Here is a 19,022-nt window from a genome sequence, read left to right as displayed (position 1 = left end):
TTAAAGTCATACCAGAGCATTGTCTAAACTCTGGTTTAGACAATGCTTTAAAGGTCATCTGATGCTCTACGGAAACATAAAGTTGTCTGACTTCCTATTTACTACTGATTAGGCACACAATCTGTAAAATTAGATGTTCTCATGTAGAAAATAAACAAGTTGCAAGTGATTTCTCTCTGGTAAAAAAGATAACCTTGAAAGCTTTGTTTTTATTGCCCTGTAGGACGTTAACCAGTTATGCATCTAAATTTGCAATCTTATCTCTTTCCAACTATGTAAATATCAGTTTCTTGCATTCCCCTTGACTCCAGCCTGGTCATCCTGCTGATTTTCTCAATAATGTTAATAAATCTTTGGTATGTGCTGATGACATATTAGTATAAGAGTATGTTTTTAACCTTAAAAAATTTTATTTTGCCAAATTACATACAGTAAGATATGTTTTTTTAAATTAATTAATTTATTTATTTATTTTTGGCTGCATTGGGTCTTCATTGCTGCACGCGGGCTTCCTCTAGTTGCGAGAGCGGGGGCTACTCTTCGTTGTGGTGCACGGGCTTCTCATTGCGGTGGCTTCTCTTGTGGCAGAGCACGGGCTCTAGGCAAGCAGGCTTCAGTAGTTGCGGCACGTGGGCTCAGTAGTTATGGCTTGTGGGATCTAGAGCGCAGGCTCAGTAGTTGTGGCGCACGGGCTTAGTTGCTCCGTGGCATGTGGGATCTTCCCAGAGCAGGGCTCGAACCCGTGTCCCCTGCCTTGGCAGGCAGATTCTCAACCAGTGTGCCACCAGGGAAGCCTTTTAATGCTTTTCTTATATCTTGTGTTCTACAAGCACCTAGACAAAATCTTCCACTCCCCTGTACCTCTCCAGGCACTAAGCACACTGGTAGTTTAAAAAATTGGCATCGGGCTTCCCTAGTGGTGCAGCGGCTGAGAGTCCGCCTGCTGATGCAGGGGAAGCGGGTTCGTGCCCCAGTCCGGGAAGATCCCACATGCCGCGGAGCGGCTGGGCCCGTGAGCCATGGCCACTGAGCCTGCGCGTCCGGAGCCTGTGTTCCGCAACGGGAGAAGCCACAACAGTGAGAGGCCCGTGTACAGCCAAAAAAAAAAAAAAAAAAATGGCATCGATTCACTGAGATGCCCTCAAATGCAACCTTCATGCAATCTATAAAAATGGCAAACATGCTTTCTGAACCAAAACTGAAAGGGACACCACCTCACAATGGGACAAGATATTTTTGAAATTTGGATTACCCTGGAAAATCTGGACAAATTTATGCAATTTCTGCAAAGCTTCCACTTTTGGTGAAGTAGGTATGTAAATACAAGAGGTTTTAAATGTGTTGAACACCTACTGTGTGCTGACCCACAGAGATGATAAAACACCCCTTGGCCACAAGGAGTTTGTGAAAGTGACAAATCTGGTCTGTGGTGACTGTCACAGCAGACAAGGAGGACAGAGGGGATACAAGAAAACCACTGACTCCAGCAGGTCGAGCAGCTTCCTGAAGAAGCTGGACTGAAGGCAGATCAGGATGCAAGGTGAATTCCAGGCCCAGGGACACCCATAAGCCAAGGCTTGCAGGCCTGAGCAGCATGATGGGCAGCTGGAGTGCACCAGGCTGGGCAGGTAGTCAGGACCAAATCATGAAGGGATCTGCAGCTCATGATAATGAACTTGGTCTTTCTCCTTATTAAAGAAGGAAAGGCCACAGCGAGTTGTCCAAGAATGCTCTAGGAAGGGGAGCCCTGCAGCTCAGCAGCTGCTCACTCTGGTTTGTACAGGGGTTGCTGACCTGCCCAGAGTCCCCAGACATCATGAGCTCATTAAGACTCATTCTGAACCAAAACTTAGGGCTGAATTCTGACTTGAGAGGAGAATATCAAAGTAGCTAAAACAAAAACTAGGATAACTTCATCAACTGCGGGAGAGACTCTTCTGAAAATCAATTAAAAGTTCTGGTTATATACGAAAACTGGGAAACAGGCCACCTACCTCTTAGGGACTGTGTGAAGGAAGTGTGGCAAAGAATCATATTAAAGTAGAAAAGCAGGAGGTCAAAAAGGTAAACCAAGACTTAACTGAAAGGCCAAACAGCATGGGGATTCCCAAGTTTAAATTCAAAGAGAACTGGCTGTGGAATCAGCAGCACTGGGTTGTGAATCTAGTAATGTCATTGTTGTGCTGCCTTTGGAAAATTCATTACTCTCCCTGAGACTGCTTCTTTACTTATAAATATGGGAATAATCCAAACTCCAATGGATGCATATTAATATATGGAAATATGTCCAGCACATAATAAAATGTATTTGACTTTTTCATAGTTTCTTTTTTATCATAACATTTGAAAAAGGGACATCTCCAGGTTAGATTCCAATTTAACCTCTGAATAAAAGCCAATGGTCACATTACTGATGTTTAAAAGCAAAAACAACTCAGTGACAAAGCTAATAAAACTTATTTTCTAATTAGAAATCAAATTTATAGTTCATATTTTATTTAAATGCACAGAAGGTGGTTATGACTAAAATTAAATTAATTTCATATTGATTCTATGTGAACATGATAGTAGCTACCACTGATACCTACTTAGTACTTTACACAAACCCAGATGCTAGTATTATTATTCTACTTTACAAGTGAGGAAAAGAAGGTTCAGAGAAGTTAAACTACTTTCACAAGCCTCTCACTTAAGCTACAAAGTGGCTGAGCTGAGATCTGAATTTATATCTTATTTAGGTTTGTCTGAGTCTCCCCTCTATGCACCCTATTTCCCCCTACAAAACAAATATTTCTTGGATTTTACAACTTGGGAGAAAGATGCAAGACAGACCTGGAGTGACAGTAAAGTACGGGGAATCTGGCTGTGTGTGGAGGGGGGCACTTAATGTAATCCATCTCATTACTCTCAATATGAAGTTCAATGTTAATGGAAAAAGATCATCTCAGGGCAACACCCATGTAACTGACTCATGGGGGAGGAGAGGAGAGAGATTCTTGCCTGACTGCATTTCGCAAGTATACCTTCCTCCCAAATTATTAAATTATTCTCCAAATGAGACCCTCTGCCTTGACAAGATGCTCCTTTCTAGAACACCTCTCTTTCTTCAAATAAATAACAAATCAATGAAGACACATCCCTTAAGACATGCATTCAACAAACATTAACTTAGCCTACCATGTGCCAGACACAAAACTGAACACCTTCAAGAGGCACATGTTCTGGCAAAGAAGCCCCGTGTAAACACTTGCCAGGGCCAGCTGCTGAGGGTTGGGATGAAAAACGGCACGTGACGCAAGAGGACCCTGTTGGGAGTATGTTGCTTAAAAAGCTTCTGTTGTTGATTTTTACTGCCATTTATCTCATGTTTGTGTGTGAGTATGGGTGTATTTATAGACAAAGTTTAAATGTGATTTCTTTTTCTTTACTAGAAAAGAACTTCATTAGCAGTGTCACCCAGTTGTAAGTCGTGCCACATGGCATGCGGGATCTTAGTTCCCTGACTAGGGATTGAACCTGAACCCCGTGTATTAGAAGGACGGAGTCTTAACCACCAGACCGCCGGGGAAGTCCCCAGTTGTTTCTGCTTTTAACACCTTGCTAGCAGTTCCACACATCGTGGTATACAATTCAAATCACCCCGTGAGGTAGCTTCAAGCACTCTTTTAAATGAGTTACTCTGTGCACAGCACTTAGAACAGTGCCTGGCACAGAAATGCCTGAAAGTGGTGATGGTGGTGGGGCTTGTTACACAGGAAGAAACAAGTCCAAGTCCAAGTCCAAAGACGGGGCGCGAGACAGGTGAGTCAGCGAGCGGCAGGCTGGGGCAGAAGCCTCCTTCCCTCTCACCCAGGCCCGGTGCTCTTTGTGCAGGCACCCTGCTCCAGAAGTCGCCCCAACAAGCACACTGGGGGGCTTCCTCTCAGGAGTCCCTCTACCCCTGGGGCTGCCCCACCTCACAGCAACTGGGCTCTAGAATGTCCCCACTCATGTGACAGTCCCATCCTGTGTCCTGGCCGGGAACCCAGGCCTCCAGCCCTTACCCAACACCAAATTAAAGGCATCAGATTTGTTGACACTCCCCGTTTGAAAGGCTGTCCATCTTATTCCATTTATTACTTTGAAATGCTTGCTTTTAGAAAGAGGTCAAGAACAGACTTTGAGAACAACAATTAAGAAGAAAAAACTCAAGCCAATTACTAGCAGTAATAAAAAAAATAGTAATCGTTCATGTTTCCTGAGCTCTTACCATGTGTCAGCAATTACATGAAGCACTTCACACAGATTTCATCACTTAATCTCCACAACACTGAGATGGATGCCATTATCACCTCCACTTGACACACAAGGAAGATGAGGCACAGAGAGCTAAAGTAACTTGTCTTTTTTTTTCTTTTTTTAAAACTCAGGACTTTTTCTTTTAATAGTTTTTTTTTTGTTTTTAGATGTTGGGGGTAGGAGCTTATTAATTAATTTATTTATTTTTGCTGTGTTGGGTCTTTGTTTCTGTGCGAGGGCTTTCTCTAGTTGTGGCAAGCGGGGGCCACTCTTCATCGCGGTGCGCGGGCCTCTCACTATCGCGGCCTCTCGTTGCGGAGCACAGGCTCCAGACGCGCAGGCTCAGTAGTTGTGGTTCACGGGCCTAGTTGCTCCGCGGCATGTGGGATCTTCCTGGACCAGGGCTCGAACCCATGTCCCCTGCATGAGCAGGCAGATTCTCAACCAAGTAACTTGTCACGCAGTCAGCAGGTGGCAGAGCTGGGATTTAGAGTCAAGCGCTTAGCCACCATACTGGACAGATGCTTTGTTTCTATTATTGCATAGACGTCACCAGACAGAGCCTGGCATCAGACAGATGCTCAGTAAGAGCCCGGTTCTCGAATGAGAACGAACACCCCCAGCGGGGAAGGGAAGGAGTGTCACCCCAGGTGTGCTGCAGCGCCCAGCTCTTCGTCTGCTCCCACCCGCATCGCACTGTCCTCTCTTTCACTCTCCCAGAACAGGAGACTAAAAGTTGAGCAACAGACAGAAAGTAAGACTCCAGGGAGCGCTCCCGCACAATTCTGTTCGAGGGCCTGGCGGCGCACAATGCCAGGTGACCGAGTGTCCACAAAGTCTGGCAAAAGCCACTTCTTCACCTGAACTGTCCTCCTGGGGGTAGAGTCTCCAGAGCTGGGGATCTCAACCTTTTTCAGTCCTTAAAGCACTCAGGCAAAAGTGAAAGACCCCCAACGACTCACCAACGTACCCTTCCATTCATTACCACACCCCCAAATCTCCCTCAGACTAAGGACAAAAATACTACTTGCAAAGCAGGTTATTAAATCATGCTACAAACAGCCACCCAGCACGTGCATACAACTGTGCACTGCAGTGCCGGGAGTGGGACCCAGCATAGGAGAAGGGCTCCGAAGTGTTGTTTCCCTTCCCACCCCCCATCCTCACAGGGAAGACGGAGAAATCCAACCAACTCCACAAACTATGACAAGGGCGAGAACAGACAGGTGCCTCACAAAGAAAGGGCTGTCAGAGGGCAGAGAGAGGACTGACCCATCCTGGCAGGCAGTGAAAGTGGAGCCTAGAAGGGTGAAGAGACTTTCATGAGTTAGAGAGAGGGACACGTATTACAGGCAAAGGAAACAGTCTGAGCAAAACCACAGCACCAGGAAATGTCCTGGAAGGAGGTACAGCGGACAGCACGGGGAACAGAGCGGAGAGGTGGAGCCGCTTACACTTAAGTTGTGAAAGGCCTTAACGGCACAGCACAGAAAACAGAGAGGACATCTGTGACTTTTGTTTTGTCTGTCATCCTTCAACCCGACCCTCCCATCAGCACCCTGATCTTCCTTTTGGAGAATGCCCACTGGGTGGTCTTGGTGGTAAGGCTTCCTGCCAGTCGGCTCTGATGAATGCATGATCCCACCAGGAACATGACTCTTGCAGGAATGACCCCAGGAAGCAGAGACAAAGCAGAGGTCACTGAGGCAGCGCGGTCCTAAACAGGTTGCTCCAGGCTATCCTCAGCTGGACTCTGCTGCTGAGCTGCCCTTGGCTCCAGCCCATGTTCCAAGTCTGACTCTCCAGGTTTTCTGATCAGTCCATGTACCACGCTTCCAATAAACTCCTTTTCTGTTTGAGCTAGCCAGAGGTCGCTTCCACTGCTTACCACCAAGCCTCCTGACTGACACAGGATACACTGAAGCAGGAGAGGGACCTGATCAAAGCTGTGTTTGAGGAAGACAACAAACAACAGTCATCAAGAGTATAGCCTGCAAATCACCCGAGCATGGTGGTCAAGCCTTTCAAAGTGTCTGTACCCTGGTGGGGCTCTTAGGCACATTAAAGTTTGAGACCCTCTGTTCTACACTGTACTATGGCCACACTGAATCACATATGCCCAGAACATGCCAAATTATTCCCAACTTTGGTCCAGCTCCGTCAAAATGAACATCTTGCCTTTCCAAATTCTCCTTTCTAATATGCTGTTCACTCACCCTTCACAACTCAGCTCAAATGCCAAAGTCTCTGTGAAGATTTTCCTACTTCCCTTCCTTAGTGCTCCAAAAACTTGGAGTTTATTTCTCTGTTCTGGCCTCTTCTGCATTTTGCTTTGTATTCTGACTGGCTGCTTAGATGTCAGCTCCGTGAAAGTTGGGACTGTTTCATTCATCTCTAACACCCCAGAGTCTAGTGATGTACTGCGAATGTAGTGGATACTCACGCTGAACTGGAATGAACAAAATTTTTTAAATTAAATTTTAAAACAACTTCTGACCAAAACAGGTGCTCCTAGACAGGCTTCCTGAGTCAGGGCATCTCCCACCTCATTCCCACAGGGCAGGGAAGAGTACAGGAGCCCATGTCAGAAGGCCCAAGTTCAACTCCTGACTCCACTTCATGAGCCCAGTAAACCTTGGGCAAATCATTTTATCTGCCTCTATGTCTTCATCTGCAAAATGGATATAAATGGATATAAAAATCAAGCGCCTCACAGCACTGTTAGGAAGACAAATGTATCAGAAGGACTTCTGTAAAGTGTAAGGCCTCGCAGGAATGTTCACACTAAGGAAGAAGCATTATTTCCACTTGTTGCTATGGGATGGTGAGGGCCTGAGCCAAGAAGACACCAGTTTAACAAGGCAGTTCCACATCTGGTTCAGCAGCTGGAGGAATTTCATCACTGTTCCAAACTAGACCCTGAACCCAACAGACCAGATGCAGAAGCCAGATTGTAAGGGGCATTTAGACATGTATTCATTAGCAATTCCAAAGGCCTGAGAGATGCAGAAAGAGTTCTGTTTTCCAGTTTCCAAGCCCTTCAATGGTTTAGGATTAGTTTCTAAACAGAGGTTCCCCAGAGAGCCTTACTTTGAGGCCCAGGCTCTGGGATCTGCTACTCTTTAAAAAATTCCATCATGTCAACAAAGTTTAACCCTCGAGGCTTGTGGTCCAGAAGTGGAACACTTTACCCTGTTCTGTGACTGCTCCTTTGTGCCCCATCTACCACCCCACGAAAGCCCTTTCAAAAGGAAAAGAACAAACATTCCAAAACTGTATTCTAAAAAAGGGCCTTTGGTCCTAAGAGTCAACTTGCAAATTGTAGTTCCTCATTCATTCTCAGAGTCAAAGAGAATGTTATTTTCTGCCCTCTTCCTTTTATGTGCTGTAGCTCACTCAAGTCTTACAACACCTGTGATGCAGACATCCCCACTCCCCACCCCACAGCAGAAACTAAGGCTTAGAGAAGTGCTGCAGGACCCAGGGGAAGTCACTTGAAGTGCCCAGCACAGGGCAGACCCTTCCTGATAAACACATGTGGTCTGAATGTGTACCTGAGCAGAGGATCCTGGGTCTCTCCAGCCTCAGCCCACCACTCCACCTTGTGTTCACAACTCTGAAGCCCGCTACATCAGATGGGGATTTGGCACGGAGTAGAGGAAAAGTACATGGGTTTTGGAGTTGGACTCGTGTGGACTGAGGTCACCATTTTATGACTTACTAGTTGTGATCTGGGTCTCAGTTTCTTCATCTGTAACACACCGTGGACTTGAAGAAAAAATTAAGAGCAAAAGACAATGTAGGTAAAGGGCCATACACACTGTGCGAGGATAGGGACCTTGCTTACCCTGCTAGTGCTGTACCCAGAGCCCAGCACAAAACAGGCCCTCTGTAAGGGTCTTAACTGCAGGTCTAACCAGACACGGTACTGGGCACGCAGCGGGTGCTGCCTACAGTGTGATTTCAAAACCTGATGAAGGATGGAAAAGTAGCGGTGACTGCAGAGACAGTCAGTAATTAATAAAGAATAAGACAGTCACCTTCACCTAGAGAACTGATGCACCTCAGGATAAATGACAGTAAACCTGTAGGATCAAGATGAAACGGTCCCATATTCATTATCAAGTACAGTATATGTCTGTAAGAAGAATCACACAATGGAAAACAGCAATCACACGTCAATTTCAGTCCTGCCCAACAAATAATCACAGAAAGCCCACCCAACTAGCTCAGAAAAACTACCACAATTGACTTTTAAAAGTTCAAAGGAAAGTACTGTGAGAAATGAGGCTATTCATAACAAAAGGGCATTTCCTAAAACGTCTGCAGATGTTGGTGAAAGGTGGTCTGAAGAGAATTAGAATGAAAGGAAGCAACTTCCAGAACACTATTTACAGGAATGGAGAGCCCCAAAGAATTTTTATGCTTGGATGGAGGATGCACTGAAATTCTGGGGCAGCAAGGGCTGCCACCAAGACACCAAGAAAAGGAACCCAGACAGAAGAGAGTCCCACTGAAACAATGTAAAGCAAGAAGTCATTTTTCAAGTCCCCCAAGGCAGAGGGCTGAAAATAAGGAACTGCTGCTGTACCTTCAGGAGCAATTTTAAAAGTATGGAGAGCAAGCAAACCAGACAAAGGATCATTGCAAGAAACCAAAGGCAGCAGAGGAGTAAAACAGTCGCACCCACTAGGGTCCTGGGCAAGCAAAGGGAACATCAGAGGCACAGGAAGGGATTGCTCAGAAAGTTGGCTGCTGCCCACTGACTGTCCAGTGGTCTCAAGTATAGGAACCAGGAGGCCAGGACAGAGGGGTCTGTACGTGTGCATTGTTGGAGGGCTGGGGCAGCATCAGCCCTTAACTGGCACACATGTGGCAAAGAGACAGGCAGAATAAGGGACTAGAGTTCCAGACTCTAGCCGGAAGCTGAGAAGGACAGGCCCTCTCCTCCACACTGGTGGGGGAGTAAACTGGTACATCCAGTGCGGAGGGCAGTTTGACAGGATCTATCAAAACCACAAATGAGCCAGGAGAGAATGTTAGTTCCTGCCCCTTCCTTTCATATGTTTTATCTCATTTGACTCTTACAGCACCTATGGTGTAGATATCATCACCCCACTCTGACACAGCAAACCCACTTCTGGTCACTTATCCTGCTCCAACACCTGCACATGTGTGAAATGACGAATTTACACAGCTATTCGCCACAGCATGTTTTTCATAGTGAGACTGGAAACACCCTCAAATGTCCATCAAAAAGGGACTGGATGAATTAATTACAGTGCATCCATACAATGGAAAACCATGCAGCAGTGAAAAAGACTGGAAAGATCTCTAAGATACATTGTTAAGTGAAAAAAAAAAGGGTAAGCTGCAGAAGAACACAGCTTATAGCATGCTATTTGTGAAAAATAAAAAGGGGGGCAAAAATGAAAATCCATACTTGTTATTTGCTTCTATTTGCATTAAGTTTTGAAGGATGTAAAAGAAACTAAAAAATTAATAACTTGGGGTTGTGGGCCCTAAGCAGATGGTGACAGGGCTGGGGGCAAGACTTTTCACAGTACCCTTTCATACTTTTTATTTTGCCATATGAATGTATCACCTTTTTGAAAAAATTAAAATATTTTCCAAGTGGTAAGTTCCAATCACCACAGTAATTTATAACACTGGAAAAGTTTTAAAAAATGAAAGGGCTACAGCTGGCAGTGTGTCAGAGCTGTCACCCAGCTCTTCACTTGAAGAGTCCTTGACGAGAAACACGCACCAACGAACTAACTCCAAAGTGATCTGCTTGTCTGTGTTCAGGGCAACAGTACTTATGTTAGCGAAAAACTGCAAATGATGCAAATGTTCCACAGGGACATGGATAGGTATTTGCCCCCTCAGATGAATTACACTGGATCACAGGCAATTATACCTCAACTGTTTCAACATACAGCAACCTGTAAGTGAAAATGCTGTAACATTTCATGTGCACATTAATAAAGTTCAGACAAGAATCCAGCAGGATAGACAATTGGATATTCAGGGAGCGCCATGTGAATAAAGTTGCTTAAGAACTTCTTTTTTAAATTATGAAATTGAGGAAAGAAAAGATCTATTCGATATAGGAGCAAAAATACACTTTTTTAAAAATGCCAAGAAAAAATGCCAAGACCTGAGCTGAGTATGAGAATGACAGAAAAGACTGACATGAGAGGTAGGCAGCGCTCAAGAACATTGGACCAAAGGCCCGGGTGTGAATGCAACAACGTTTGTCAAGGGCGACACCAAACAGACCCAGGAAGAAGGAGAAACCCCAGGAGACTGGTTCAGTGGTCTGAGCAACCCTAGAAGATGCATCCCACGAAATGGAACCGGATGAGGCCAAGCGCTAATAACTGGTAGATAATACATAAGCTAAGAGCAGCAGCACCTCTTTCAAGCCAAACACTAGCAACAGTGATATATATTCTAGTGTCAAGAGAAAGCTTACATCTTCAAAAAGGGGTAAAAAGTAGATCTCTGCTTCACCTCACTGAGCAGTTTTTCCGAAGTATGACTCACTGGAGAAACATGAAGCCAGTTTCTACCCATCTCCTCGCCTTCCTGCCAGTGGTGTGCTGGCCACACCTTCCCCGACACAGGCTGGCCACTCCAATCTTCCCAGTGATGTGGACACCTCGACTAGGGGCCCACCCAACGCCTCAACCTGAAGCGCCTTCCTTTCCGCGTTAGACACACCTTTACAGAGCGCCTCCCCAGTGCCAGATGGAACTGACTGCCGGGAGAAGCCAGCAGAGGCCCAAGACGGTGCCACCCAAAGGCTCAGGAACAGCAAGTTACTCTGCAGCCTAGGGTACAGGGTGGGCTACCAGCAGGAGGACTGCATGAATGTAGGTATCTGACTTTGTGAGCCCTTCAGAGCCCACCAAGCAGGGACAGTGACTGACAGCCCAGCCCATCAGTGGACATCATCGTGGAGTTCAGAGCACCAAGGACAAAGAAAAGAGCCCACAAGTTTTCAGAGAAAACATGTCACACACAGAGGGTCAGGAATCAAAATGGTATCAGATTTCTCAACTACTGGAAGCTAGAAAACAATGAGGCAATGCCTTCAACCTAAAATTCTAAACCCACCCAAACTATCAAATTGGAGACGTCAGAATAAAGATATTTTTAGAGAGGTAAAGCCCCCCAAATTTACCTCTAAAGTACACTTCCTTAGGAAGCTACTGGAGGATGTGCTCCAACAAAACAAGGGAGTAAAAAAAAAACAAGAACTAGGGAACAAGGCCTTCAACATCGCCCCCGACCCCGGGTGATGGTTAAGGGTAGACCCAGGATAAGTGCGAAACAGCAGACCTAGACAAGCATCAGATGGGGCCAAAAGAGGGAAGCCTCCAGGAGAGACACCAACAAGGGCGATAAAAGGAACTGACCACCAAACTGAGTTTCTGTCACAAGATTTAAGGCTGCATTAGTTACAGGAACATGGAAAGTAAGCAAGTGAATAAATGGGGCTACTATGAGCGCTAGGAAAAAACAAACAGCAACAAAAACCGTAGAGGATCTACCCAAGAGAAAAGAAAACATATGTCCACAGAAAAACCTGTACCCGAATGCTCACAGCAGCTTCATTTATAATAGCCAAAAAGTGGAAACAACCTAAATGTCCAACACCTGATGAATGGATAAACAAAACATGGTGTATCCATATAAGGGAACACCGTGCTGCAACACGGATGAACCTCAACGTTATGCTAAGTGAAGAAGGCCACATATTGTATGACTGCATTTATATGAAATGTTCAGAATAGGCAAATCCATGAGGACAGAAAGTAAATTAGCTCACCGAAAAGTTTCTTCAACCTTCTCCACGGAGAACAGCTGCCTCTACTTGTCCACCACCCACTCACTCCTGACTTCGTTCTGGTTTACCTGGCCTTGGACCACCTCATCTGACTGCTGTGTCAAAGGTGGATCTCCTAATTGCCAAGTCCCATGAGCCCTTTCACGGCCTTGTCACCCTTGCTGTCTTCTGCAGCACTGTCTCCATCATCCACTAACTGCTCCTCAAAAAGCTCACTTCCCCTTAGGTTATTACATTTCCCTCACCTGATTTGCCCTCCGGTTCCATCTTCTCCTCTCACCTCTATACTCAACTCATCAATATGGGTGGGTGACTAGTCCTAAATCTCCATCCCCGGTTTTAACCTTCTCCTATCTGCCTCCCATTTCCTACTAACACCTTAATTTCAGTCCATTTAAGACAAATTTTCATCACCTCCCCAAACCAGCTCCTCCTGCTGGCTTCTGAGCCCTCTCAATGCCCAGGGTCAAAGCCTTAATGGGATCTTAGAATTCCACCTCTGCTCTGCCTTCAGGGCCCAGTTTCACTGAGGCCATGTCCTGTCACATCCAGCACCTTGCACAATGGCCACTTCTTATCCCCATCCCCTCACCCTCTTAGGATCATCAGCTCACACCCACATGGCTGCCTCCTAGAGGCTGGCATGCGCTCTCGAGGTGGGACATACCCTCTCTCCCCCACTACCCGCAGCGTCTCTTCTTCCTCACCCAACCAGCTCCTAGAAGAATCTGGGCTGGCCAGCTCTGACCTAACCCAACACCAAGGGCTGAGTCGAGTGTAACTTAGAATCCTGCCTAGCTCAAGGTCCCTGGATTCATTCAGGCATCCCACAAATATTTAATTCTATGTGAAAGAAACAAAATGAAGGCCCTGGCCTTCATGGGGCTGATGTTCTGGAAGGAGATGGATGGGTAAGTTTTCAGGGATATTTGTGCCTGCAGACCACTGGCCTTCAGCCCACCCAACCCTTCTTTACTCTAAGACCCAGGTCCAGGGCCATCTCCTTGGTGTGGTCTTCCTGGTAAGCCAGCCTTTATCAAGCTCCCTCCACGCTTACTTCCACTAACTGCTCTGCATAGCTGTGCACTGTTCTATACTCAGCACTACAGTTTTATTATTATTCATCTCAAGCTCCACAAAGCCATAAAATTCTATCTTTCCTATCTTTTCATGTTCCTACAGCTCGCACTTGAGTACTTGTTGACCAGTGAAGACAGGGAGCCATTTTCCCCCAAATCTAATATGGAGCCCTGTGAAGCCACGGAACCACTGTGGTAGTTTCCACAACATACATATTACTCAGAAATCTATAGGGATAAGGTTAATACTTAACCACCAGGTACTTTAACACATTACAAATTAAGACAAATAAGAATCAGTTTTGGAATGCACATGAATTTCTTTCTGTGAGGTTGCTAGTAGGCAGCTTTGGACATGCTCCTTACTGGCTGTGTAACCTTGGGTAAGTTAATGAACTGCCTTGAGCCTCAGTTTCAGGATCTATGAAGAGGGGATGAATGTAGTATAACAAGCAGTCGCTACCTGATGGAACTTGTTAAGGATTGAGAACATTAATGTGCAATGACTGCTTAACACGGTGCCTGGCACGTAAGTACTCAAAACACATTAGCTGCCCTTAAGTTCCAAGAACCTCCCTCCCCCATTTGTCAACACATTTCTGTATTTCTGAGCATTCAGTGGAAAAGTCTGTAGTTAGACTTGGGGCGTCATTTAAGGGTCTTACCACACTGCCTGGATGACCAAAATCAGAAAGTAAAGTCAGGCCAAGGGGTGAAATGTTACAGAAGCAAAATGGGAAACGGATTCTTTTCAATTAGCTGTTGCCACTATCTCTTCCCCTGGAAGAGAATCTTCTGCTGCCTCGGTTTCCTCATCTGTATAATCAGACTGTAGTCATCATACCTGCCTGCAAGGCTGTAGTGAGATCTTGGACATGAAAGCACTTTGTAAACTCAAGAGCACAACGCACCTGAGTTACTGATTAAGAGTATGGGTTCTGGACAATCTAAAATGAGTGACCTTAAACAAGTTAACATCTTCTGGCCTCACTCTCCTGTAAAATGGGAGCAAAAAGAGTATCTATCTCAAGGGACTGTAGTAAGGAATAAGTCAAACAATTTAAGCGTTTGGGGCCTAGAATATCAGAAGAGCCCACCTATTCAGAGTTATTATTATGATGACTAACCTATTCACTGGACTCCTCGCCCCCAAGGAGCAGGTGAAAACTTGATGGAGCAGCGACACCAACACTGGCCCAGGAACTGTGCTCCGTAACCAGCTGGGTGACCTTGGGCAAGTCGCTGACCCTCTCCAAACCTTGGGTTCCGTGATCACAAAATGATCCCTGTGCTCCTACCAGCTCTTCCTCTCCGCTGTTAAGGTCGCCGGAACAAAGGCCACCCGCTCCCCAGCCTGTCCCCGAGGGGCCACAACTCAAAATTCCTGCTGCTCAACTCCCTTTGCAGCGCGACAGCAGGAGCGCCCGGGTGTCTATCCCGGAGAGATGCGTCCACACTCCGCCGCCACCGCTCGCTTCATCAGCAACTTGCTTCTGCAGCCGCTCGCTGCCCAAAGTTTTCCCAGGCGCTAGGAGACTCGGCCCTGTTTCAACCCCGAGAAGACCAGGGGTGAGGGCGCAGAGCCTGGGGTCCCCGCCCGGGGAATCCCAAAGCCGCCCACGCGGCCGGGAGTGGAGTGACAGGTGCGACGCGGAGCCACTGGGCGGGCAAGCGTGACCTCGCACCGCGCGTGTAGGAGCGCGAAGGAGGCAGCGGCCGCGCGCTCTCCTCTGGCTGCTCCCGCCAGGCCCCCGCGACGCCCCCAGCTCCGCGTTCCCGGCCCCACAACCCTCGCCGTGCTTCCGGACACGAGCCGCCCCTAAGCAGATCCCGCGGCCTGCCCGAGCGGAACGGCCGGGCGGGGCTCAAACCCACAGCGCCCGGAAGGGATGGGGACAGCCGGGTCGACCGCGCCTGCCGGGTCTTTCCGCGCGAGACGGAGCTGCCGGGGGGTGGGCGCACGCGCACCCGCGCGCGCCGCCGTAACCCCTTCCTCCCCGCACGCCCCCGCACTCCCACCCACCCACCCACCACTCACCGTCGATGTCCCCCAGGGTCAGCTCGTCGCCCAGTTCCGTGAGCGTCTCCATGGTCTCCAGACCCCCCAGCTCTCCGCTCCCGTCCATCGCCCGGCTCGGTGCAGAGGAACCCCTGCCGTCCCGCTCAGGGAGACGCGGGGGCGGTGCCGCCGTCACCGCCCATGACACCCTACCGCCTCACCGGCCGGTGCCAGCCGCCGCCATGTTTGCGCCGCGCGGGCGGGGCGGGGCGGGATTGCCCCGCCCCAACCCGCGCCCTCTGTGGCCCCGCCCCCAGGCCGCGCGCGCCCCCTTGTTTGTTGTCAATGGGACCAGGCTTGTCCTGGCCAATCGGCGCGTGAAGCGGCGCGTGGGGTGATGGCGCGTCAACGATCAGCAGCTCAGATTTGCATATCGAGGCCCCTCCCCTGGCGGCCTCTTAGCGAATGCGAAGAGAAGCCTCCAGGTCCTCAGCCCAACCTCCTTCCCGTAGTTTAAAGGAACCGCTCCCTTTTCTGTTGGTTCGGCTCCACAAGCTACTCCATCCACCCGCTGGGTAATGAAGGGTTAACACCTTCCACCTCCCCCGCCCGGTGGGCGCCCCCAGAGTGAGCCTTGAGCACATTACGTCATTGTCCCAGCTGTCTCGCCCCCACCCTAGCCCCCGCCCCCCAGCCCACTTGGGAGGCGGGTAGAATCAAAACTGGACCCCAGCACTGGGGCCCGGAGGAGTATGGAGATCGTTCACCTCGCGTTTCTCCCAAGCCCCTTACAAAGGTGGCTACCGAGGCTCGCGAACTGCCCAACTACGGAGCGTATTTTACAAACCCTGCGCCCTTGCAACTGCCGCGACCACGCGCTTACTCCAGCTGCCTCACCCCGGGTACCTCAGAATCTCCTGCAGTCCTTTAAAATAATGCCAGTGCCCGGAACCACCACAGACATTCTGAGGTGGGTTCCGAGCACATCTTGACAAAGTTCCGCAGGGATTCTGAGGCGCAACCCACCCACGGATTCCCACTCCTTCAGCCACCGCACTTCCAGTGTTGCAGTTGGTCACGATGTAAACAACTGTGCAGGTTTCTAGGAATTTATACTAAGGAATAAACGTATGAGTGCTCAGAGAAGTGTGCCCTCAAAGGAGCTCATCAGAGTCCGCTGTAACTGGGAAAAGCTGGGAAGCCCAATAAGGACCTGATGAATATACCTGTTGACAAAGACTTCCACGATATATTGTTTAAAGGAAACATTATGTTTCCTGCTAGTCTGTGAGAGGTAGCAGTTGCTTTGTGGTCAAGACTTAAGAGTTCAAAGGCTGGGTGGAGGCAGCCATGTGGATTCACTTACAAACCGTGTGACTTTGGGCTGGTTAAATAACTTTTTTTTTTCCTCAGTTTTTTCACCTCTAAAACGGGGGAAACAGTGCACCCTTGTAGTGGTGAAGATTAAGTGAGATCATCTGCACACTCATTTGACAATATTTATTGAACATTTCTGTGGCAGGCAAAGAGACAGTTCCTGCCCTCTGAGAGCTTCCAGTCTGGTGAAGAAAACAGGCATTGATATTTAAGACAAAACCTAAAATTATGAGGAGAGAACTGCATCTGGCATAGCTAGGGGAACACAAAACACGGACAAAGGCCCCGAGGCAGAAGGAGCTGATGCAAGCCAGCACTTAGAATAAGTCCTGACACACAGTGCCCATACAAGGCAGCTACTGTAACTGAAAAGTTACACGTGATCTGTGTGTCACATGAAGGACAAAAAGGATGGAAGACCCAAGAGCTGAGTGTCAGTGATGGTTATGGGAATGGTGGGATTTAGGGTGAATTTTACTTTCTTCTTGGTATTTCAGTATTACTTAAATTACTTTTTATAATTAACATGTGTAACATAATAAATAAAGTACCTTACTTGGGGGGGAAAAAGACAAGTTCTTTTCATTGTTTACATGCAGGAGGGTTGGTATAGATTATACTAGTCTCACCCTGAAACAGAAAACCAAACCCTGCTGCCCTGCTCTGGACCAGGCACTGAGCTGGACAGTGCCACCTGCAGCTCCACCATTCAGTGGCTCTCACAGGGCTCCCCACAGTGGGGGGTGACTGTCTGCTGGCATACCATATGACTCACTTTCACTTTGGTCCAATGCCTTCCCGTCCCAGAGCCTCAGTAACCCTCTGCAGAGGGCTACCTGAGTACCAGGAGGTCAGGTAAATGGGCACAGTGCCTCCCACTCTGCAGCTGTTCCCACAGCTCCCAGCTGGAGCTGCCCAGGGAGGAGAGCAGAGTGGTTCTGTTTGTACCTTTGAAGGTGTCAGATGGGAAAACTTGGGCCCACTGGAGGGTGGAGAGGAAGGGATCAATCAAGATGGTGAGAAGTGAAGGTGTAGAAGGAAGAACCCAGGAGGACAAAGATGCTAAATGGGACAGAGGTGAACACAAGTTAAGACTGGGCTCCTCTCTTTGGCTGTGCATATAGTGGGTGCTCAGCAAATCTACGGGACGACCGAAGAACCATCAGAGAAGGGCTCTTGTCACTGAGAAGCCAGGTCCCAACCTCAGAGAAGCAGTTTAGGGCTGGCCAGAGGGTTCAGACATTATCAAATTCATTACACCAATGAAGCCACAGCACAGGGAAGGGGTGGGCCAGGGTCACTCAGCAAGTCTGATGGGCTAAGACCCTGGGTCTCCCTTGGGCACTGTTAGTGGTAGAGGGTTGGGGATAGTTGTGTGTCTCTCCCCTGGCTTGGCAAAGTCAAAGAGACAGAGCTAGAATTCCCCCCAGAGCCCCTCCCTTTTCTGCCTGGAAAGGATATGACAAGGGCGGCTGCCCACTCAGGGCCTAACTCCCTCTGCAGCTTCCCTGCTCCATGGCCCTGGTCCTTTCTTACACACCTCCTGACACAGGGAGCTTGCTGTCTGATCAATCCAGCTTGGAGCAGCCCTACCATTACAAAGCACAGCCTCCTGCAGAGCTGCAGCCTGTCCCCCAAGAGCCCCCGCCCGCAGGCTACGGTCTCCCTGCGCTGCCAGAGAGGACAAGTTGATTCTTCCCCGAGCCTGCTCAATGACTTCCCTGGACATCTGAGGACAGAGATCATGCTGCTCCAAGGCTGTCTGGGGCTAAACACCCTCCCAGGATACTTCTGGTCCCTTCTCAACACTGATCCCTTGTGCATGGCAGTGCTGAGAAGGGAGCTGGAGGTCAAAGCCAAGCCCCTGCTTTGCTGCCCCGCCACGGCTTGAGGCTCCTCTGAGGGGGAGGAATATCCTCTAAGGTGGTCTCTACATCTGAGGGCCCCCTATCCCCCGACCCAGGCCCCTCTCACAGCTCACAGCTCCCTGGGGCCCAAACCAACCTGCTAGCCCAGAGCATTTGCTGGCTTTTATTGTCTCTGCAGGGGACAACTGTGCCAGGCAACTCAGTGACACTGTGGGGCCAGCACCAGGCATGACACCTCCACACATGGCTCAAAGCCTAGTTCTACCGCCTCGCCAGGAAGGGCAGCAGCCAGCCGGCCAGCGGTCCTAACCCAGCGGGAGAGTCCAGCCCAGGATCCCTCCTGCTCCCCCCAGCGTCTCTACAGGGTTCGGTTTGCAGCATAGCGCCCTCTGAAGGCTCCCTTGGCACCCCTCCAGGGAGGTCCCTGGGAAGAAATGCAGCCCTCTGCAGCCCAGTCCCTTCAGCTGGGGCTCAGAGCCGGCTCCAGGGGGCTGAGCAAACTCGGCCTCCCCTCTCACAGGGGCCAGCTCTCACCACCAGTCATACCGCTGCGTTCTCCTCTTCCT

General features: G+C 48.7%; 1 protein-coding gene across 1 annotated transcript in view; it reads right to left on the bottom strand.

Moving 5' to 3' along the window:
* The window catches only part of SREBF2 (sterol regulatory element binding transcription factor 2), a gene marked incomplete at its 3' end in the record, with an annotated part of 61,434 nt that extends 46,081 nt beyond the window's left edge, over window positions 1–15,353 (bottom strand). The window contains exon 1 of the mRNA XM_079714427.1: window positions 15,251–15,353. Within this exon, the coding sequence (XP_079570553.1) occupies window positions 15,251–15,338 (88 nt within the window). The 5' untranslated portion in view covers window positions 15,339–15,353. The remainder of the gene's footprint in view (window positions 1–15,250) is intronic.
* Window positions 15,354–19,022: the final 3,669 nt, after the last annotated feature.

This window comes from Hyperoodon ampullatus (assembly GCF_949752795.1).
Source record: "Hyperoodon ampullatus genome assembly, chromosome: 11".
Lineage (NCBI taxonomy): Eukaryota > Metazoa > Chordata > Mammalia > Artiodactyla > Ziphiidae > Hyperoodon > Hyperoodon ampullatus.
Note: the sequence above shows the minus strand (reverse complement) of the source record. Positions and strands in the feature narration are given on the sequence as shown.